At 35.6% G+C, this 23,588-nt stretch overlaps 1 protein-coding gene across 1 annotated transcript; it reads right to left on the bottom strand.

Annotated features, from left to right (window-relative positions):
- Positions 1-4,592: 4,592 nt before the first annotated feature.
- LOC121266025 lies at positions 4,593-23,093 on the bottom strand. Its single transcript, XM_041169716.1, has 24 exons — positions 22,521-23,093; positions 21,605-21,676; positions 19,993-20,036; positions 19,799-19,910; positions 19,589-19,660; positions 17,485-17,567; positions 16,879-16,945; positions 16,685-16,777; positions 16,313-16,432; positions 15,433-15,519; positions 15,034-15,243; positions 14,862-14,909; positions 14,290-14,544; positions 13,721-13,824; positions 13,019-13,263; positions 8,203-8,271; positions 8,055-8,119; positions 7,770-7,939; positions 7,059-7,137; positions 6,202-6,457; positions 5,725-5,770; positions 5,377-5,485; positions 5,072-5,134; positions 4,593-4,793 (listed from the first exon to the last, which is right to left on the bottom strand). Exons 1-24 carry the CDS (start codon positions 22,857-22,859, stop codon positions 4,713-4,715), a joined length of 2,889 nt encoding a protein of 962 aa, XP_041025650.1. The 5' UTR covers positions 22,860-23,093; the 3' UTR covers positions 4,593-4,712.
- Between the last annotated feature and the right edge of the window lie 495 nt (positions 23,094-23,588).

Genomic DNA, 23,588 nt, shown 5'->3' on the forward strand with positions numbered 1-23,588 from the left:
GCTATACTTATTGATTCAGGCGCTCCTTTAAGTTTCTAGGGTGAATCAGTTTTAACTGTTTGACATGTTTTAAATAGGGTGCCTTACAAAAATTCAAAAACTACACCTTTTGAATTATGGAGAGGGTATAAGCCAGATTTGGAATATTTTAAAGTTTGGGGTTGTCTGACTTTTATAAGGCTAACTGATCCTAAAAGGCCCAAATTGGGTGTTAGAACTACCACTTGTGTCTTTCTTGGATATGCAAAAAATAGCACAACCTATAGACTTTTTTATATTGGAAATAAAGTTATTTTTTAATCAGGCGATGCAATTTTTCATGAAGAAAGATTTCCTTTTAAATCAAAACATAGTGGGGGTCAAGAATTTAGAAAAAATATTTTTTTTGAAACTAGTTCTTCTACTCCTTTAGAAAGTGAAGAAATTTTTGAATTAAGAAGGAGTAATAGAGCTAGAATTGAAAAAGATTTTGGTCCCAACTATTATATTTACAATATTGAGGAAAATCTAAAGAATTTACAAGAAGCCTTAACATCACCTGATTTTGTATTTTGGAAAGAGGATGTGGATGATGAGATTGATTCACTAATTTCTAATAAAATTTAGAAATTAGTTGAATTACCACCGGATTGCAAATCCATAGGGTGTAAATGGGTCCTTAAAAAAAAAAAATTTAACTGGATGAAAAGTTGAAAAATTCAAGGCACGGTTAGTTGCAAAAGGTTTCAAACAAAAAGCCGACCTTGATTTTTTCGACACTTTTTCTCTAATTACAAGAATAATATCAATTAGATTATTGATTGCCATTGTAGCAATTTTTAATTTAAGAATTCAACAAATAGATGTTAAAACAGCTTTTTTAAATAGGGACCTAGATGAAGAAACTTATATGGACCAACCCGAAAGTTTGTAGAGTCTGGCCAAGAAAGTAAAGTGTGTAAGTTGACAAAATCTCTATATGGCTTAAAACAGGTCCCTAAACAATGACATGAAAAATTTGACTCTTGCATCATTGAAAATGGCTATAAGTCAAATGAAAGTGATAAATGTATTTATCATAGATCTTGGGAAAATTCACATGTTATTATTAGCCTATATGTTGATAATTTATTGATATTTGATTCCAACTTGCATGTCATAGATGAAATAAAAAAGCATGCTTAGTAACCATTTTGATATGAAAGATCTTGATGATGCTAATTTTATTTTGGGTATGAAAATCACCAAAACATGTGATGGTATTTTCCTTGATTAATCGCATTACGTAGAAAAATTATTGAAGAAATATAATTATGTTGGATGCAAGCATGTTGTTACTCCTTTTGATTCTAGTAGTCATTTAGTTTCTATTGAAAATGATGATGATGTGATTAATCAAGAAAAATATGCTAGCATGATTGAGAGTTTACGTTGTGCAACTGATTGTACTAGACCTGACATTGGTTATGCGGTAGGAGTATTTAGTAAATTTACTACCAAGCCTGGAAGAGACCATTGGTATGCAATGGATTGGATAATGAAATATTTATCCGGTACAAAATATTATGGCTTATTTTATAAAAGGTATCCTGCTATACTTGAAGGTTTTAGTGATGCTGATTGGAATACATTGTCAGGTGATTATTTTTCAACAACTGGTTATATTTTCACCTTGGGTGGTGGGGTTGTATGTTGGAAGTCTAAAAAACAAACGATTAATACTAACTCAACCATGGAAGCTGAACTTATAGCTTTAGCTTCAGCAAGTGAGGAAGCATACTGGATGAAAGATTTATTACATGAGATTTCTTTATGGGAAAAACTAGTTTCACCAATTTTAATTCATTGTGATAGTACTGCTACTATTGATAAAGTACAAAACCGTTACTATAATAGTAAATCAAATCCATAAGAAGAAAATACAGTATTGTGAGATCTTATTTGACTGATGGTGTTATTAACGTGGATTATGTTAAGTCTTGCGATAATTTTATAGATCTACTTACAAAGGCCTTGACAAGAGAAAGGGTCTGGAATACATCAAGGGGAATGAGATTAAAAACTATAAATTCATGAGTCATGTATGAGGAGTATGAGGATACCCAACCTGGGGATCAGAGATCCTGAGAACTGGGTTCAATAGGAAAAACGAATCATATGATTGTCGTAAGGAATGCACTATTTATTTTATTTCTCATTCCTATGATGTGGGTACATTATCCTGTAATGTTGTGGAGGATGAGTTTTTGTTGAAACTTTTAATGAAATTCTGTAGCTCTTATGAGTAGGGTGTAAGAATTACATGAGCACCCTTGACAGATTTCACCTATGTGAGTGTGAGAGTGGTGCCGCTCTCTATGAGATTTGAGTTTATTCTCAAATACACTCATGAAACCGGGATTAGCACAAGGTCGTAATGTGCTGGCTAATAAAGCTCATGTTAACACCTAGGTTATTGTGTGAGTAATAATTCTTTATTTCCTTCGAGCAGTTATAGTTCAAGTCTGAGATTACTACTGACTCTGGAGTAAAGGTTTTTATTTTACTGAGGGTTCAATGCAAAACATACTTTCATGATACATAATAATCATTATTTGTCTGGAAGTATTTCTTTTTTATATTTTATTATTATTAAAAATAGGGAGAAAATGTTAGTATTTTTAATAATTACTTTTCTTTCCGTTGGCTTTAGTAGCCGTTGGTTAACGGGCTTATCTTTATTATGGCCTTAGTTTTACTTTATTGGTTTTAATCGTAAGCCCTTATTACATTTGGACGTTGACCTTTAATTCTTTTTCCGTTATATCTATTTCGTCCAGAGTTATTCTTTACCTCGTTTATATATATTTGTTTTGTCTTTTGGTATGGGTGTGGCATATATTTGAGAAAAAGTGAGATAAGAAAAATAAGGTTAGAGAGTATATATTTTTTAGAGTATTTTCACATAAAAGAAACGTGTTCTTTTGATGGAGCTTTTGCTTAACCACTTGTGTAGAGTTGGTTCAGGCTATACGACGATCAGTTAGACTGTTGTATCTTGAAGGAGTAAAGTCAAAAAGAGTTCTACTACACCGGTTAATTTGAGACTTTGTAAACCGCAGAGGGCTTGAATCTCCTTAAAGAGAGTGATATTTCCGTGTCTCAGTCCAAACTAGTTTCGTTTGAATATTAATTTCATTGTAATTTTTATTACATTATTGTATATTTTTCTAACATAAATCAAATTAAATAAAATTGACATCCTCCCCAACTAACATTAATAAAAAAAAATGGAAAAAAGAAGAAATATCTTTGCATATAGGACTGAGAAGAGAAAAATAATATAAAACTCACATACTAAGGCCAGGTCGGGGTCATTACGAATAAGTTATTTGGGGAGCTATTATAACTCTTAATCAAATTTACACACCTATGCTTAATCCAATGTGGGGATTTTAATGGACAGATTAGTTAAATTTTAGCTGAAGTTAGCATTTATCTAATCCAATGTGAATGCTCTATCAGTGCTTAACAACGTTTCCACATCCGAGAGTATGTGTACTAGGATGAGATAATGTGCTTACTCGTAAGTCCTAGTTGAAGCTGAATGTATTGCTACTCACTCAAAATTTGAACCTCACCTTGAATTAGATATTTCACTTTCTATATTTATTTTATCTACTTTTTATGCATATTTTTTATTTGATTTTTCAAATATTTTTGTTTATACTTTTATTATCATGATTCCGGGGAAAGTGCAGAGAAGTTACTAGGTTAGGATACAAAGGAGGTAGAGAAGAGAGAAAATTGATATAAAAATAGAGAAATGCTTGAGGGTCCCAAGACTGGATCCCGAGAGTGTCTATCGACACTTTTTTTTTTCTTTTTTTTTTTTTTTTTTTTTTAACTTAGTGATTAAGTGTTTTTTTAATTTATGAATTTTTTTAAAATGTTTTTAAGGATATAAGACAAATGTATGGAAAAAAAAAACATTTGATATTCTCTTGTCGGGCTGACTCATAAAAATAAGATGGCTACAGTTCCAGTTCCATCCAAAGATGATGATGAACTGTAACTGATGATCAAGATTTCTTTGTGATGGCTAAGCCAATATAGCCAAATTTACCATCATCATGGAGTCAGAAAACACAACAATTTTTCCGGTATTTAACCTGATTTGTTTTGAGAATTGATGAGAATATTGGACTTATTCTGTTTATTTGTGAGAGGCTATCACCATCTTTCAACTCCACGATGTAATTTTTTTTAGCATTGCTAGGGAGACCGAGGATTGGGATTGAAAAGTGTACCAAAGTTCTTTTTGTACACTTTTCGTTACACTTTTTCGGTCTGCTAAGGCTTTTTTTTTTTTTTTTTTTTTTTGGGTAACTTTCTGTGAGCGTTGTTAGCATAGAACAGGAACATGGATTTCTTGCCATTAGGTACCCCAAAAACAGGGGACATTGAAGGGGTGTGAGGTTTACTTATCAGAGGACCCACATGAAACCCATTGGTTCTCACACCTCTCTCTCTCTCTCTCTCTCTCTCTCTCTCCCCTCAATGTCACCCATTCATTGCCATAGCAAATGGTCCCTTTATTTTCTTCTTTTATTTTAACTTCATTAAAAATAAAATAAAAAAGCACTCGTTTTCTTAACAATAGACACTTGCTCTCTTAGTCACTCGTTCAACAAAAATAAACAAAAACATGAATAAAGTTTCTGGTAAAAAACAAAAAAACAAAAATGGAAGTTTCAAGTGGATCGCTCTAAAGCCAAATCAAGCAGCAAACGGAAGAACTGGCGAGGATACATGGGCGGTTCCTCTGCTAGTGCCTGAGACAGTCACAGATCTTATTTTAGAAAATACGTGTAAAAGATATCATTGTGCAGCATTTGGGGCCAGCTGAAAATTTTGTACTGCCACCGTTTTTAAATGGATCTACATCTTGAATTTTGAAAGGATCGATCCTATTTCAATGCATAGGGAATATAAGAACAGTGGAAAGGATTCTAATGCGATGAATTATGCAAATAATCTAATCAGTTTCCACAGGACGTTTAGACATGCGGCAAATAAGTGGTTCCTTTTAGAAGGAGACAGAGAGATTGACCTGATGGATTAGAACAGTAGAAGGCGTCATTCCGGGCACTGTATTAACCTCTATTATCAACACCTGTAAATAGCGTACAGCAATTAAAAAGATGTCTACAACAATCAAGCAGGTCTAGCATTAATCACATAATTGAGCACTTGAAATGTTCTTATATTTAAGAGTCCTGGCGGGTTAGGCATGGAAAGGTCGAAGGCATGTGCAAAGGGAAAAGAGAACAAATAATCACAAATCGTGCCTGTGTTGGTTATATCGCAAAGGTCGAAAGGTAAAGCATGTCCTCTGACATAATGAAATCAAAATACCTCCCCGCTGTCAACATTGACAAATGCATCAATTCTTGAAAATCCTTCCAGTTGCAGAGTGTTTGCAATCAGTTCGATACGTTCTTTACATCTCTTCAAGGCATCTTTACTGGTTCAATGAATAAGAAAAATTAAAAGTAAGTAATACCAATATGGTGGAAGAGAGTAAATATAAAAGACACATTAGCACCAGAGAGCACGTCCCCCTCAAAATCTAGAAGTACTAAGTTCTGCCAGCCAAAGCCACTAGATAACATGAAGCAATGCATGTCCTGGAAGATACATGGCTGTATAGAAATCATCACCACAAAAAGCTCCATTTTTCGAAGGATGGGGTTTTTTACAAACCTAACAATTGATAATGGGGGTGGAGTCAGATTGATGCCAGTCCCACCTGTCAAGCAAGTAATATATGAGGCACACAAATAAGACTTACTGAAATTGGAAAAAAAAAAAAAAAAAAATCAGTGCTCACTACAGATTGACAAAACAACGTCCATATAATACAAAACAAAGAAAGTAACATTCTGTCACATAAGTATACTTAGTACTCCTCCCTCTTGATCTTTGTTAGAGGCACAATCATTGACCTCAAGTTTGAGCATATTAATTATGCAAAGAGAGGAATGCTTCAACCACTTTGGTTAATTCAGCCAAATCACTTAATTAGAAGATATCTTAAACTTATATGCTTCCATACATTAGCTCAAAAGTGACATAACAGCGTACCAATACAATCATAAATTCAGAATTATTGGCATACAAGCAGTCAACTTGACAGGAACATTAGTTTGCAATAGTGAATAACTACAGTCAAATATATACCTTGGAATTTCTCCTCTAGTGATAGGATATCACCACTCTCCTTGACAGTAACACTGGGACTCAATGAGCGCATTGATCCGCATTTTCCAACAACACCGACTGTTATTTCCACCCATCTACTGTGTCCTTTCCACATAAGGTGATGCCCATTTTCATTCATGGATTTGGATGAAACAATTATCTCATCTGTCTCGATAAAAGGTTCAAAGATCAATAGATTTGGCGGAGGATTTGGCATCTCAATCATTCCATGTGCCTGTATATTAATCAAAATGAAAGGCACATACTGTAAAAATTAGAAGTTGATAATGGCTTTTCAAATGTTGCATGAATAAAGCTAAATGATGATTGAAGGATATTTATAATTGCTGAACATATTGCAATTGACTTTGCATTTACATATCAGTAAGAAATGTAACAAAACCAATCCCTTAAGCGAAGAACAACGATAAACAATAAATCCTATACCTCTAAATAATGATAATAATACAATGCTGGATTTCTTAATGACTTTTCAGACAACTAGGATGTAAAAGAATAAAAGAAATGATACTTTTTTAATTTCATAGTTTTTATTCACTTATAATTCAGAAACGAGACGGCTCCCATAGCACTTGTCATACTTGCCTCAGGCACATTATGCCTTCTAATTTTCATTTCCTTAGAAAGGATTTGTAAGCAAAGCGTCGGTCAAACAAAGAGTATAATGTATTGGCATAATGATAAGGTTACACATCATAGTTTAAGACAAGGATATTTGCAACAACTTTTACTGATAGGCATGGCACAATGACAAAAGAGCCATATTGAGGGGAAAAAAATAAAAGAATTATAAGAAATATCTATAATCTATGTACCTTTGACAAACTATTAGAAGGAATCCGAAGAAGGCAGTCCTCCAAGGCTTTCACATACACTTCAAGGTCCTTCGCACAGCTGCATGAAAAAAAAAAAAAAAACCCATATTATTGAAAACTGTAAAACAAATATATCCCTATAGGCACAATATATGAGTTTACCCCAACAGGTGGCATGCTTGCCAACATTACAATCATCATTACCACATGAAGAATGAAATTAACAAAGGTTATTAACCTATAAATAGAATATAATTAAATGATTAAATTTACCTTGTTCAGTCAACTTAAACTTTTGACACAATTGGTGGCTTAATATGATATCAAAGAAGTGTTTTTAAGTTCAAACTCTTAACACATTTTATCTACTCTCACAGATTTAAATTAAATATTTCACCTGTTGAGCCTGCTATTTTAGTGGAGTGTCCACATGTACGAGGGAGTGTTAAAATATAAAATAAAGAGAAAAATACACTCTCTATCCTCCAACTATAAGAGGCACACTTTGCACCCCACAAAACCAAAATTGGCACGTTACAGCCTCCAACTACAAAAATAATTGGCAAATAAAACTTTTTTGTAGCTTAAGGATGCAAAGTGTTAATTTTTTTTAGTGTAGAGTGCAAAGCGTATTTCATTTTATATTAAATGATTAAATACACCACTTCATATCAACTTAAGTTTTTGGGACAATTGACGACTGACACCTACCATAATCTTGCAACCCCAGTTGAGCAACCATCCCTTGCTGGTTTTACACATAATGTTTCACACTGAATCTTTGAGGTCAAATCAAGCCATGTATCTAGTATGGGCATGTTCAGGAGATCCTCTTTTTGCCGAACATCTTTATTTATGGTATGGACTCCCGAGGTTGCAAGCTGTACATATTGAGAGATTTAATGCATGCTTATCAAAGAAAACATGCAAGCCAATACTGAGGAATAATAATATCAGCAAATCACCACTTGTTTTTATGAAGATTAGTTGTCATACATGGTTAAGAGAAATAGATGTTGTGACTTTGTCCATACAAGTCTTCGAAGCAATCACTCCAGGGCCTTCAATTGGAAAGAAAGAAATGAGCAATTGGTACCGGGAGAACATACAGTCCTCTTAAAACAGTTGATTTGTAAGAGAAGACCTGTATAAGAAACCCCTTCAGCTTCCAACAAAGCCTGAAGTGTACCATCTTCACCAATACCTCCATGCACTGCAAATAATAAAAGATAAGCTTCGAAAAGAGTGAGTGTAACCCATAATAAAAATGTAAATATGATGATACCTAGAGAATGAGACATATTTTCTTGTATTTTTATGTCCAGAACAGCAAAAGTAAGAAAACTCTTGCAAAGGTTTGAAAGTAAATTATACTAGTGCAAAGAAGATGATGTACATTCCACATATTAGCTGTATTCCAAATAGTATATTTTATTAAGGGCAATCTTTTCATTAAGGTGCCGTTTGGATAGTGAGTTGAGATGAGATAAGTTGAGATGAAAGTTGAATAAAATATTGTTAGAATATTATTATTGTTTTGGGATTTGAAAAATTTGAATTGTTTATTATATTTTGTGTGAGAATTTGAAGACGTTGTAATGATGAGATGAGATTAAACACTTCTTGTATCTAGGGGTGGGCAGCGGGGCCCTGGCCCCGCCCCGCTTCCGCTCCGCCCCCGGGCAACGGGGCGGAGCCCCCCATCCGTCAGATGCGAGGGGCGAGTCGCCCCTCGCATCTAACCCCCATGGCGGGGGCGGGATAGGGGCAACCCCGGCCCTGTAAATACCCTGCCCCGCCCACCCCCACCCCCACCCCCCCCCCCCCCCCCCGCGCGATCACCCTCCCTCCCACTCGATTATGATCTCTCTCTCTCTCTCTCTCTCTCTCTCTCTCTCTCGCAGACTTGCTCCATCGCTCACTCGCCGCGCTCTCTGTGTCTCGCAGCTCGCTTCGTCGCTCGCCGTCGCCGCAGCCTTCCGTGACTCCCCGTATTCATCTCCGTCGCCAAGGCTCGAAGGTAAGAAACCAACCCATCATCTACTACAATTTGTTGTGTAATTTCTTTTATGGAATGGAGATTGGAGGAAGGATGGGGTTTAATCGGAGATGGAGGATGGGATTTTGTGAATTGTGTGCTGTGGAGACTTGATTGTGTATGTGGTTCACTGATTGTGCATGTGGTTCACTTGATTAGTGTGTTGACTCTGTGTTGAGGGTTTTCGTGTGTGAATCTGTCGTGGACTCATGTGTGATTGGCTTATATTAGGGTTTCGGATTGGAACCAAGGATGGGATACTAATTAATTGGGTATTTCAATTATTTTTACAACTTTTATAGCCCATTTTAATTTTTAATTGGGTATTTAATTTTTTTTACAACTTGTATAGCCCATTTTAATTGGGTATTTCATTTTTTTTACAACTTGTATAACCCATTTTAATTGGGTATTTCATTTTTTTTTTTTTTTTTTTTTTTATGTTTGATGTTTGATCATTGATATTTCATCTTCCAACTTCCAATATATATGTTAATGCTTGGATGTAATTGTTTGGCATGTTGATATGTTTGCTTTAATTTCAGATTTCTTGTTTGGTTGAGTTAATGGATATGCCAGCAGATTCTAGTGCGAGCTCTCCTTTCGATGCCCAGGGTACCCCTACCTCTACACTTACCCCTACCTCTACACTTACCCCTACTCCTACTTCTACTCCTACCCTTACCCCTGGCCCAACACCTACCCCTACTGCACCTTGCCCCGCCCCTAAGCCCAACAAGAAACTTGTTTCTATAGTTTGGGCTCATTTCACCAAACTAGAGGGTGGTGACCCCAATAACCCCCAAGCCAAGTGTAACCATTGTGGAAAAATCTATGGATGCCACTATAGGAAACATGGCACCTCATAATTAAAGGTGTACTTAGAAGACCAATGTAAAAAAAGTCTAATATTAAGATCATTACAAGAGAAAAGCCAATCTAGGCTAGAAATTGGACTTCAAAAAATGGCGGATGGGACTAGTGGGGGTGCAACTTTGAGGGGGTATACTAAGTATGATCCCAATGAGTGTAGAAGACACTTAGCTCGTATGGTCATCATGGACGAGCTACCTTTTCAGTTGTTGATGGGAAAGGGTTCCAAGCGTTTGCTCGATACTTGGAACCAAGGTTTAATATTCCTTCTCGCCACACGGTGGCAAAGGATGTAAAAAACATTTTTGGTCTGAAAAAGAGAAATTGAGGGGTGAATTGGCTGGTCAATTTGTTTGCCTTACCACTGATACTTGGACATTTGTCCAAAATTTTAATTATATGTATTTAACTGTACATTTTGTTGATTGTAATTGGACATTATATAAGAAAATTATAAAATGTTGTCAAATCACCGATCATAAGGGTGAGACAATTGAGAAGGCCTTAGAGGCCTCAATAAAGGAGTGGGGGTTGACCCGAGTACTTACAGTCACAGTTGATAATGCCTCGTCTAATGATTTCGCATTAGGACATTTGAAGACCTATCTTAGAGAGTCAAATAAGACAATCTTGGGTGGTGAGTGTCTGCATGTGAGATGTGCGGCACATATTCTGAATCTTATTGTTACTGATGGTTTGAGGGATCTTCATGACTCGATTGCTCGAGTCAGGACTGCTGTGAGATGGGTGAGATCTTCTCCTTCGAGGTTGGAGAAATTCAAGATTGCTTCAAGGTCTGCGGGCCTAACATCCAAGAAGGGCCTTTGTATTGATATGCCTCCACAATGGAACTCAACATTTTTTATGTTGGAGGCAGCCCAAGAATATAGGCTGGCATTTGCACTATTGGGTGATGAAGACATCCAATATGTTAAATATTTTGATGATCACGGGGGATTGGGGAAACCCGTAGATGATGATTGAGAGATTGTATCTATTTTTGCAGAGTTTTTGAGGCTTTTTTATGAGGTCACCATGACAATATATGAAACTTTGTACCCTACATTCCATCAATTTTGTCAGCAAATATGTAAGGTAAAAGAAGAATTAGATGACATGATCGCGGGTGGTCACAATAGGCTGCGGGAGATGGCATTGGTTATGAGGTCAAAGTACGACAAGTATTGGGGAGATTTTACTAAGGCTAATATTTTGTTATATGTAGCTGTCGTCTTTGACCCGAGGTTTAAGGTGGATGGCATGGTATTTGGATTGGGTCTTGCGTACGGGCAAGCATGGGCGGAACTTATTGCAGCAAGGGTTTGGGAAACCCTTTGTAGATTATTTGATGACTTTACAGTCCTACAGGGTGGTAATATTGCGGCACCTACACCTACCCCCACACCGGTTCAAGAAGTCGATACTGAGAAAAGACGTAGAATGGACTGGGGTGAGAGGTTTGAGCAGACTCCCTTAATGCGGAGTTATGTAGAGGCTCAGTCAGAGATAGACAGATACTTAGAAGCGGAGGTAATACCATTTTCACGAGACTTCGATATATTAAGTTGGTGGAAGGTGAATGCCGTGAAGTATCCCATCCTTGGAGAGATAGCCCGTAGTCTCTTGGCCATCCCTATTAGCACCGTAGCCTCGGAGTCGGCCTTTAGCATCGGAGGGCGTGTATTGGATTCATTTCGGAGTTCATTAGCACCTACCACTGTGGAGGCTTTGATTTGCACGCAGAATTGGATCAAGAGAACTCCAATTCATGTTCCGGATGTTCTTGAGTATTAGGAGGCTGACGTCGAGGAGGAGGGTGGTGATCAGCCTGGATCTGATATTTATTTTAATTTCATTTTCTAATTTCTTATTGATTTATTTATTTTCATTTAATTAGTATTCATTAATTTAATTTCAAATTTTATTGTTATAGTGATACATGAGACGACGTCTACGGCTACCTCCGATGCAGTATGACTTTGTATTGGACCCACCAGTGCCATGGTTTGCACAATTTGTCCTTTATTTTTTTATTTATTTATAATTTTATATCATATTTTAGTATCTAATTATTTTGCTTGTTTTTATTTTAACTTTTATATTCTCAATATACAATTATACATATGCCCAATCCTAATGACCGATCTATGCTCATCTGCCTCATCTTCATCTCAATTTCCAATTGCCCAATCCCAATCTCATCTTGGTTAGTACTTTTAATATTTTGTATTTTAATTTTTAAAATTTTTATTTCATTTTATAACTTTATAATTCTAATTTGTTTTATTTTTAACTTATTAATATTTCAGCCATTAAGATTTTATAACTTATTAACGTTTATGATCTTGATTTTCAGTCTCACAGCAGTCGACACAACTCACCACTCAGTGAATTCACCCCTACACAGCGCCACGCCTCCATCCCAAATTGATCAAATTGAAAAGTGATGAGTTATAATTGTTAATTTAAAATTAAGTGTAATGTTGCTACAATTTGTAATATTTAATATTTTTAGAGGAGTTTGTAATAGTTTAAGTTTATTAGTTCTCTTAGAGTCTTAATTTGTATAATTGTCAATTGTAATTTGTAATAGCTTAGTAGTTAATAGTTAAAATTTAGTATATAGTTCTATCTATATATATGTATATACTATATATTTTTTTAATTTTTAAATATATTTAAGTTTTTTTAGTTAAATTCTGGGCCCAAAAACAAATTCTGGGCCCAAAAATAGATTTTGGGCCATTTAGGGCCCAGTAGGTGGGGGTGGACGGATTGGGGTGCACCCCAGCCCTCCGTCGAACGGACGGGGGCGGGGTACGGGTAAAATAATCAAACGCCCGCCCATGTGGGGGTGGGGGGAGGGGGAGGGGTGCCCCCGCTCCGTAGGGGGCAGGTAGCACCCCTACTTGTATCCAAACCGGGCATAAAAAAATAACACCAAATCCATGCATAAAAAATTAGTAATAAGCTATCATGTTTTTGAGAATCAAAGAAAAAAAAAATGTAATATCCCTCCACTAGAAAATAAATGGATGGTAATCAAAACCTGCAATAAAAACCGTTGCTTGAACTTTCTTGGCTTGCTTGATCCATTCCCTCAAAGAAAATCTCACAGGTGGTTCATCAGCAATATCAAACCCTGCAAACCAACCATGTTTTGTTAAACCTTCCATGAGATCATTTATTACTGTGTTCCGCAACTGAGATGTCAGTGCAGCCCGAGCTGGTTCAATTGCCTCTATGCAAGCAGCAATCACTTCCTCTGTTGTGTGTCTTAGCACAAGAGAATAACTGTAGTAAAAGACACAGGTTACAACTACAAATATTGTATAAAAAATGTACAAAAAGCAACAGAATGTCTTCACAAACCAACCTATACATGCGTTAAAAATACAAAAGCTTGGTGATGTGAATCTAACTCTTCAACTGTAATATAATGAATACATTGAATATTTGGCAGACCCTTGAAAGACTGTCATTTGGTAGAATGATTTCAAGAATATTAAATCTATGTAGAGATACTGCAAAAATCATTACTGAAGAAGCAGATAAACCATACAACGTGACAGCTATCTTGGGTACTGGAAACTTCAGTGTATATGACTAAAATAAATACCTTATTTGTAAGTGCATGAAAACATACTAAACATAGGGACACCCATATGTGATCTACACTTCTGTTTTCCTTTCTTCTGTCCCGAGAGAGAGAGAGAGAGAGAGAGAGAGAGAGCTACATGAAAACACTTACGGTAATGACCAAACAGTTCTGGAGTTAACATCACTTTCCTCGTTTGAATCCGCATTAGAGGAATTTTCACTTGTGGGGGCAAGCAAACATGGAGTTACTTCAAGCTGTAACCACCAAAATTGCCAACTCAGACATTATGTCAAATATGGAATGCACTTTGACTAAAAATGAAAACTTTGGGGTATAATATTGAATGTCACATTCATTTTTCTAGTCATTAAAAAATGACCACAAATAATTTTCCAGAGAATTCTGGGAGAATCATCTTTTATGAAACAGACTTGTAACATTTATGAAACACTCCTCTTTTATAAATGGCACTGAATCATCTTTGAGATCTGCAACTATACCAGATGTTGGATCAATTTTAAGTGAATGAAAACTTTTTAAATGGGTATAAAAACCTGACCAAAAGTCACATTCATGCTCATTGTTAATCACTTTGACAGAGTCTAAAAAAATAAAAATAAAAACCTCTAAAAGCTAGTTATGCTTCAGCAATTCCACCACCAAACCATTAGGTAAGTTGGACCACTGTACATACCAACCACTTGCTGAATGATACTTACATCATCAAAAGCTTGTAAATTGAGCCAAACATTTGTTCCACTCATAAGTGACACTTGTCGCTCAGATGTAGCCCCTCCAAAAATGACAAAAACTTTGCGGGTTCTTTTACCATTGGAAAATACTTCACTCATCTGAGAAGATTTTAATCTTCTAGGCAAATGACTTGATCCCCTGCTGAATGATGCAAGATTGGGAAACCGCATACAAGCACGGTAAATAATGGTCCGAAGAATATTCGAATGAGAAAATCCAACCTGGATATTGAAGAGGGTAACTACTTTTTCAGGTTGGGTAGCAGCATAAAATATATTATTGATATAATCATTGAAAGGATTAAAAAAACTGAATGCACAACTTTGAAGTAATATAATTAAATGATTTCTTGCATATGAATCTAGAGATTTAAAGCAAGAAGAAAAAACACAAGTCCATTCACAAAAGGGATGGAACTTTATATTTCTGCGAAACACAGCTAAAGACACCTTTTTCTGCACAAGTAGCTTTATACTTTTTCCATCATGGGAAGCTGTCATGATGTCTAAAAAAGGCACATAATTAAATTCAGAATTACCTTTGAAGCTTGTTGAAATAAAAAACTGGTCTGCTCCATTCCGCTTATCTGATATGCACATAAAAATCAATATGGAAACCCAATGAAACATCAATACTGGTAATAAAATTACTTATAAAAAATAAAAATACTGGTAATAAAACTGGTGAGGATAATCAATCTCCCAACTTACCAGGTTAATATCAGTAAATATTATGTTACCCGATTCAGTCCTTCCAAATTTGCTTTCAGAAGATGACAACATACGAACAGAATTAGGCAAAAACCATCCATCAATTCGAGCAAAATCACATAGATGAAGCCTTTGGAATAACAAAGTCGCTCCTTCTCGGATGCTCTCAATTACATCTATAGGAAAGCGAGGTGGAGTGTGATAAGCAACCTGCATATGAAGAGTTCTAACTATTAGAAAGATGAACGAGCCCACAAAAAGATGGAATTTATCAATTTGTCATGCAATCTAACTTACAAAATAATCATTGCATAAATCATTTTAACATGCAAAAATGCATCCAAGTGTAATGTTTAGATACACATGTCTACGTGATTGTAAGATGTGGTACTGCTGTACCTGCTGTGTTGGAAGATACTTCCTTCGGTAATTGAAAATTGCATCATTTTCTCTTGCATCACCACTGCGATGGAATTGAAGCTCTACCTGGTCATTTTAAACACAATATTTATTAAAAATATTTATTAGGAACTAATTGATGACATCTAGTACATAGCCATCATCATTTCAGCCATGAGAATGTCTAAAAATTTCATTACTCTTTCTACAAACTATTTTTGTTTGCATAGGAAGTAAGCAATTTATCCGGTAATCAAGTTCAAAACCTACCATATGTATCCATGATATTTTGAAGTTCAAAAAGTACTTTGTTTCCACACCAAACAAGGTTTAACCCATTGTTAGACTTAGAGATAAAAGTTAATTTTCAAACTTTGTGTTATTAGAGAATACAACTGGAGAGCAAAACAAATGTATACCTTTTGTGTCAATTTTCTCCAAGCACCTTTATTGCACAAATCGAAGCTTACTCGACCTTGATGTATTACAAACACTATAGCGATAACATGAAGCATTTCTATAACTTATCTTGTACATACAACTAAGCATATGATACGTTTTTAAGTTGATGGTACAAAACCTAAGGCAAGGCATTGTTCTTTACAGTGAACAATTTTTTGGTAAGTAATATATCCAAGTTCCTATATTATAATTCCAAAGTGAATTCATTATTTCTCATTAAATCATCAAAAGAGGATTTACACAACCTCCTCTAATGGTCAGGATTTGGAACAACCATTTGCAGTATCTCTCTCTCCCTCTCACCCATGTTCGTGTTACAACATTAGTTCAAGTTATAATGAATATATCATTAACAATATGCTCAGTATTATGCATGATACAAAATAGATCAAAAGGAAAAAGAACACAGAGTTCATACCTCAGTTGGCAGTAGTACAACAGGCTGGCAATCCAAACCAGACCCCACATCAAGGACAATGGCTGTAAACTCACTCCCTCCTTCAAGAAATATTTCAACGAGGACTCTATCATCAATTCCCTATCAAAGATTGCAAAGACTATATAAAATAAAACATATCTGCGGTGCATTTATAAGTCCAAAACTTTGCAGGCACATCTTGAAGAAAAATTGATGCAGAAATGCTATAGCTTCGGATTGTTTCTATGCAGATACTTTAACTAATATGTTTTTCTTTAAATTTAAAAAAAAATGTTAAATTAGTCCAACATTTTCAATTAAGTTGGCAAATTGTTAACCAAAACTCACAAAGTCTCAAGAAAACCAGCTTACCTCTGAAATAATTTCATTAGCTTTTGTCAAAGAATCATGCACACCATATGCAACTTTAACGCCAATGCTTGATCCAGCTCTCGCTGGTTTTACCTAAAAAGTACAAGAAACAAGTTCGGCATGTCGTAAACATTTTTTTTATAGGTAAATACATGTCATAAACTTCCAACAATGAAAGGAAAAATGTGGCTTACCACTACTTTCCCAGAGTACGGGTCCAGCTGATTTCTAGAAAACCACTTTGGTAGTTCAGATTCATCCCTTACACTTCCCTAAAAGTCATTCCAGCAGTCAGCAGAACCAAAGAGTTCACAATTTCAACCATAGCTCAAAAACTCAAACTAAAAGAACCACTTGAATCTGTCTCATATCTCAGAAGAACAATTGAGATAGAAAGTAGAATCAGAAGTAGTCATTTTTTTTTTTTTTTGTAAGTAAAGAAGTAGTCATTAAGCAGAAACTGGCAATGAAGAGTTTTAATCATCCACTGAACCATTAAAAGAGGTGCAACATTCCAAAACCCAAAATAGAAAAAATGTTTTTTAATAATACTTATCAATAAAAAAATTTCCCGCTGCATGGGAGCTGGCAATTTCAAAAGAAGCTAAGGCTCCTCTCAATTACAGACAAGGGTATTATGGCACACTTGTGGTGCTAAACATGATAAAAAAAAAAACATATGTACTTGGGAAAAATATCATGGCTTTGTTACAAAAAATACAGTATATGCACTAGTAACAGACATATAATCATCCGTACTGGGGGGAAAAATGACATGGTGATTATTTATCAACAGATACAACTTGGTTGAGAAAATACCTGCACTAAAAAAACTAGGTACTGTTATGAATCCCTGTTTACTCAGCTCCAAGGAGGCATCATACTGCCAATTATTCAATGAGACAAATAGTTAGTGTTTTCCCTAACAAAGAAATTGAAAATTGTGGCAAAAACGACATTAAGGCTTCGTTTGGATGTTGAGGATCTGAGGTGATCTCAGATGATCTAATTTGAGATGTGTTTGAATGTAAATATTTTGATATATGTGTTTGAATGTATGAAGTAGGTTGAGATGGGTATAACTTTTTTACAAGTTAAAAAGTAGTGGGTCCCATCAATGATTGGTTTGAAATGAGTTGAGTTGATTTCAACAACCAAACACACCCCAAAGGGCACACTAAAGAGAGGCCAAGATGTGCTTTTGTGCAGATCATCCATGGAGCTGGAAAACAATGATAATTATAGCACTTTGCCTATCTGAGGTTCTGATTGTGAAAATTATAGAAGGTCCACGCTGCTAATTTAGGATACATATCATAATTAGTGAAAATTCAAAACTTCCATCATTAAAGATTTCAAACATGAAGATAAAAGAGCTCTTTTAGGCTTTGTTTGGGAGTTTTTAAAGGAATGAATTGGAATAGAACAGAAAAGAATGGAAAGGAAATTAATGCAATGGAATTGAATGAAAATGAAATGAATGGAATGAATGAAATCTCTCTCATTTGAACATTTTAAAAGAAGGGAATGGGAAAGAATGGAATGTAAATAACCATATTTAGAAGTATGTAATAGAAATAAATGTGTATGAATATATTGGAACCACATTACTATTATGCACTTTTCTTAAATTCCCCTTTTTAAGTTATGAATTGTACTTTATTGGGATGAACTTTCAAATATCATTTTCGATTAATAATTATAGGGATGGACTTCCAAAAATAATTTTTGCTTGACAATAATATCAATATGCAGTTTTTTTGTAACGCCCCAATAGAAGTCCCAAACCACATGGCCTATACTCCAAAAGGACTAGTCAATGATATAACTGGAGCCCCATTGGAACCTTATAAAGAGTAAGAGCTTCTCCTTCCCAAGCAATGTGAGATCTCATACACCACATACCCTTATCCATATCATATAGGTATCACAATCTACCCCCCTTAAATTTTCGACGTTCTCGTCCGGCCTGTCCATTGTAGGTGGTATGGCTCAAGTCCCACATTTTTGGTTGGGATAGACTTTGATACCATTTGTAACGTCCCAATAGAAGGCCCAAACCACATGACCTATACTTCAAAATGACTAGTTAATGATACAATTGGAGCCCCATTGGAACTTTATAAAGAATAAAAACTTCTCATTCCCAAGCAATGTGGGATCTCATACACCACCTACCCTTATCCATATCATATGGGTATCACATTTTTTGCAACTAAACAATAAAAATTACTATGGATCTATTTTGATTATCTTTTCACTCTACACCATCTAAACGAAGCATTTATGAAAGGAAAGGGCAAAGGGAGAATGAGAATAAAAATAAAGGAGAATCTACAACTGAAAATGAAAAAGATGGGTTAGTTTAGTATTTTAACAAATTATAAGGGTTATGTAGGGGCTTTGGTCAATATTATATTAACTCTCATATCATTTCCTTCTATTCTTCCAATTTCGAAGTGAGTGAAAATTTGAGATTATGAGGGAAATGAAGGGATTGGGAGTTCCCTATCACCCATTCCATTCCCTCTTAATTAAACTTCCAAACAAGGGAATGTTCATTCCAGTCCCTCCTAATTAAACTTCCAAACAATGGAAAGAATGGAATATTTACAAAAATAAAATTCTATTTTTTCCATTCCATTCCCTCCTCTCGAACAAGCTGTTAGGATATATGCATCCCTACAATGAGAAGAAACCTACCTAGTGTAGGCCAAAGAGGTTCAAGACAAAAACTTCCAATTAGGTTCCCCACATCAGTTAAAATTTGTAGAGACAACTTCAAGGTCCACTATATATGATGTAACAGGACATGAACCAATTTGGCACTTGAATACAGAATGATGCCTTATAATGTTCTAAACAAACCAAATTATCTTTAACGAGATCAAAAGTTTCTTTTACCTTGTCAAATGCTTGGAGACACTCAATTGATCCTGTGCCAACAAATGGAATATTATATTCTTCCAAAAGCCCCTGAAAATTCCGTCATATGTTTTTACATCCTATCAATCCATAACACCTTAAATAAGTTTTTCCTTTTTTTTTTTAATACTGACATGTTAATGTGTGTTTGGTGTGTCTAAGATGTAACAGGCTTATAATATATTACACCTGAATGCCACCATCTTCACCAAATCTGCCATGTATAACAGGGAACACTATGTCCACAGATGCAGCAAGATGTTCTGCAAATTCAGATAAAGATCGGAAACCTTGTGCGAGGCTGCAAAACCAACAGAATTGGCCATCATAACATTTGAGTTACACAAAGAAAGTAAATACCGTACATTAAAATGCTACCTTACTTTTCAAGTTTAAAATCAAAATCAGCAGGAGTGTTTGAGTATGCCTGGAAACATCGTAAATAAGAAAGAAAATCAAAAGATTATATTATAACAAGCAGATTTTACAGAAGCATGCTGATTTGTATGCATGTGATGAGACACCAAAAACACAAGAACAAAAGAACCACCAATGGATTTCGGACGAGTATGGAGTGGACTGAATGATCCCTAGACCAAGAACTTGCTCAGCAGTGACAAGTAGAAAACTAAGGGTTAAATATTAAAATAGTTTTTGTGGGTTTCCTTTTAGACAATTGATCTCTACGCTTTAATTTTGAACCTTTTGTCTCTAATGTTTGGTCTCTATATTTCAACTTTGATCAAATAAGTAATTCCACCGAGGGACAGATTGGTCTTGAACCTTTTGTCGCCACACAATGGGGGATGTTGCAGGTCCACCACTCCCCAACGTGGGGGGTGGGAGGGACGTGAAATGCAGGAGGGAGATTTATTTGTAAAAAAGTTGGTCCCACTAAAAAGAGTTTTTTTTACACTTTTTCAAAGTGGGGTCCACTTTTTTACAAAGGCTTGCACGGGGTTTGTCTATTTGGGGCTTGTACAAATCATTTCTCATATTTTCAAGTGAGATGACTGATGAAGTCATGTAGGACAGGATGTCATATCAGTAAGATACTCAAAAACCTGTCCTGACACAGGCATCCAAGGAGAGTTCAGAATGTCTTGGGAATGTCGTCAACAACCTGTCCTCAGTTAAGGCCTCGTTTGTTTTTGTAGATGAGATGAGATAAGTTGATATTAAAGTTAAAAGTTGAATAAAATATTGTTAGAATATATTTTTTAATATTATTTTTGTTTTGGAATTTGAAAAAGTTTAATTGTTTATTTTATTTTGTGTGGAAATTTGAGAAAGTTGTAATGATTAGATGAGATGAGTTAAGAGGAGTTGTAAAAACAAACAAGGCCTAAGACTTCCAGAGGGCCGTATGTTAGCATGTCAGCAAGGGCTTCCTGAAACCGCATATCTGGGAGATTTCCAACAGATATATGACAGTCAATTTCTGTCCTACTTTCAACACAATCAATTCTCAGCCAACTTCTTTCCAATTTCAGCACCGAATAATTTCCATAATAGTTTGTCTTTTAAATTTCCATGAATCCATTTTTTTTCCTTTTTCCAATTAGTTTCTTCCCAACTTTAGACAATTTAGATCGATTTGGTCTTTTGTAAAATTTCCTTTTTCCAATTAGTTTACTTTATTTGTTTTGCTTTTTATATGTACAGATGGTGCTATAAGAGGAGCACCAATGTAGTGGAAAGGCATCTCAGAATTTAATATGATTTCAGTTTCTTCCTTCCGATGTGTATTTTGAAAACACAGTTTTCAATCACTTTACCCGCTCTCACTACATCACTTCAAATCGCCTTACATGTTATATTTTTAAAAAACTAAATAGGGACAAGACTTTCCCGATTCAATTCTGTCCTATCCCATATTGTATTTAAAACTATTAGTGCTGAGATTAACAGATACTTTAAATTCCAATAAGAACCATAATTTATTAGTAATCCAGAAATTCCGCTCAATTCATTGCAAATGAACATTACACGAACCTGAGCAGAGGATATTGCAAACGCGTTGAGATTGCAATCAATGTAATAGCAACTCACATGCAGGTCATCTCCCTGGTACAAAATGAAACAGATTATTTTATCAAACATTAAGAAACAATAGGAGCACACCTCCGATCTTGTGTACTGCTAATGGAAAACTAGGGACCATCCATTCCCAACAACAGTCAACATGGGACTAGCACAGTTTGGTCGTATTGTAGTTTGTTTCCAAGACCAAGGAAGGAAATGATCGGGAACAACAGTAAAGCCAAAAAGTAAAGGAGAATTCATATCTGAAATTGTTGTTCCAACCAAGAAAACGGAAAAAATAGGCTTCACTCCGAAATATGGGCACTTTTCGGCTCAATTAAGTAGTTATTTGTTTAACTATTAACTAAAGGCCGTATTTTCTTTTCCTGTTTCCTTTTCTTTCCCAACAAATTCCACGGGAACCAAACAGGATATCAACACTGTACAGCCATGCAAAATATTACGTGTTTGCGGATTACGAACCACTGTTAGATTTTGCCACCTCAATTCGTTTTGTTGTTATGAGGTTCTATGCAGACTATCAGAGATCAAACTGGAAACAGAGCAAGAGTGCAGAGATCTGCACACAAGAGTTTACACAGTAAACTCGAGAATCACCGAGAACAACAGAAAGTGCTAGAGAGCAACGATGAAAAGAGAAAACTTGTGATCTTATTGAATGAATCAAGAATACTACATTCAGGTCTCTTATATACACAAATGAATACAAGAACTACCATAACTAATTTGCATAACAGAATTCTGACGTGGTGGACTATCTTGGCTTATCATGCCAGCTAGGACATTCTAAAAGTTAGGCCCGTGTCTAATACTGCCCCGCAACTCGCAAGATATATGTAGTGTTAATGACCAAAAGCAAAAGTACCTGTATATGATCAAGAACCGATCTCGCAGAGTTGAGCGAAATTCCACGCTCCGCGGACGGACCACCGCAAACGAGACCGACTCTCAGAACCCTGCCTTTCTCCTTAACGCTGTCCTCCTTCTCTACAATCCGATCATCCACAACCTCCGTTGCGGCGCGTGGCCCTCGGAAACCGGAACGCCGCGTCTGCGAAAAGCTTCTCGACTTGTTATCAAATGCCACGGAGCTCTTCGGAACGACAAGTGGCCTCTGAGCAGCAAAGACAGGGTTCAGTCCAACGCCGCCGCTCTGCTTCTGGCGAAGCAACGGGAGGTTCGAACCGTAAGCGATCGAGGCCATGGGAGAAGGAGGAGCTAGGATTGGTTAGAGAAGAGGAAAGGTGAAAGCTGAAGGGATGGGTTAGAGGTGTGAAAGTTGTTTCGGGAGTATATAGTGAAGAAGCGAGCAAGGTGACGGTGGTTGCTCCCTTCCATTTTCTTTCGAGAAAAAAATTGTTTCGGACGGCAGAGTAGCGCCAAATCTGGGAGAAGGTGCGTCTTTCTCATTGGACGTTCTTTTGTTCGTGTCTTTTTCCGGATGGAAATAGAAAATGCCATTAGTAAAACTCTTCTTTCAAGCGAGTGCGGACTCAAGCACGTGCATCAAAACGATGCTGATATATAAGATATTTGTTTAATAAAATGGTAGGAATTAAAAATAAAAATAATTTATGTGAGATAGAAGATCTCTTATTTTCTTAAAATTTTTCTTCTTTTATTTTTATTTTTAATAAAAAAAAATGTTTGGTATACCAATACCTAGCAAGTGTGATGCCATTATTCCTCTTTTAAATTTATTTGTTGTTTATTTTTTTAATCTATAATAAAATAATAATAACTAAAAGTAATCATTAATATTTATGTAATTATAAAGAGTAAGGCTAGATATCGTCATTATTGGGTAAGTATTGTGCACTAATTTTTTTTAAAAATAAAAATTATCATTAAAAAATTATTTTTTAAAAAAAAAATATGCAACACTTATATAATCTATAACTATAAATACATTTCTCAATTATAAATTAGTTCA

This window comes from Juglans microcarpa x Juglans regia, chromosome 5D, assembly GCF_004785595.1.
Source record: "Juglans microcarpa x Juglans regia isolate MS1-56 chromosome 5D, Jm3101_v1.0, whole genome shotgun sequence".
NCBI lineage: Eukaryota > Viridiplantae > Streptophyta > Magnoliopsida > Fagales > Juglandaceae > Juglans > Juglans microcarpa x Juglans regia.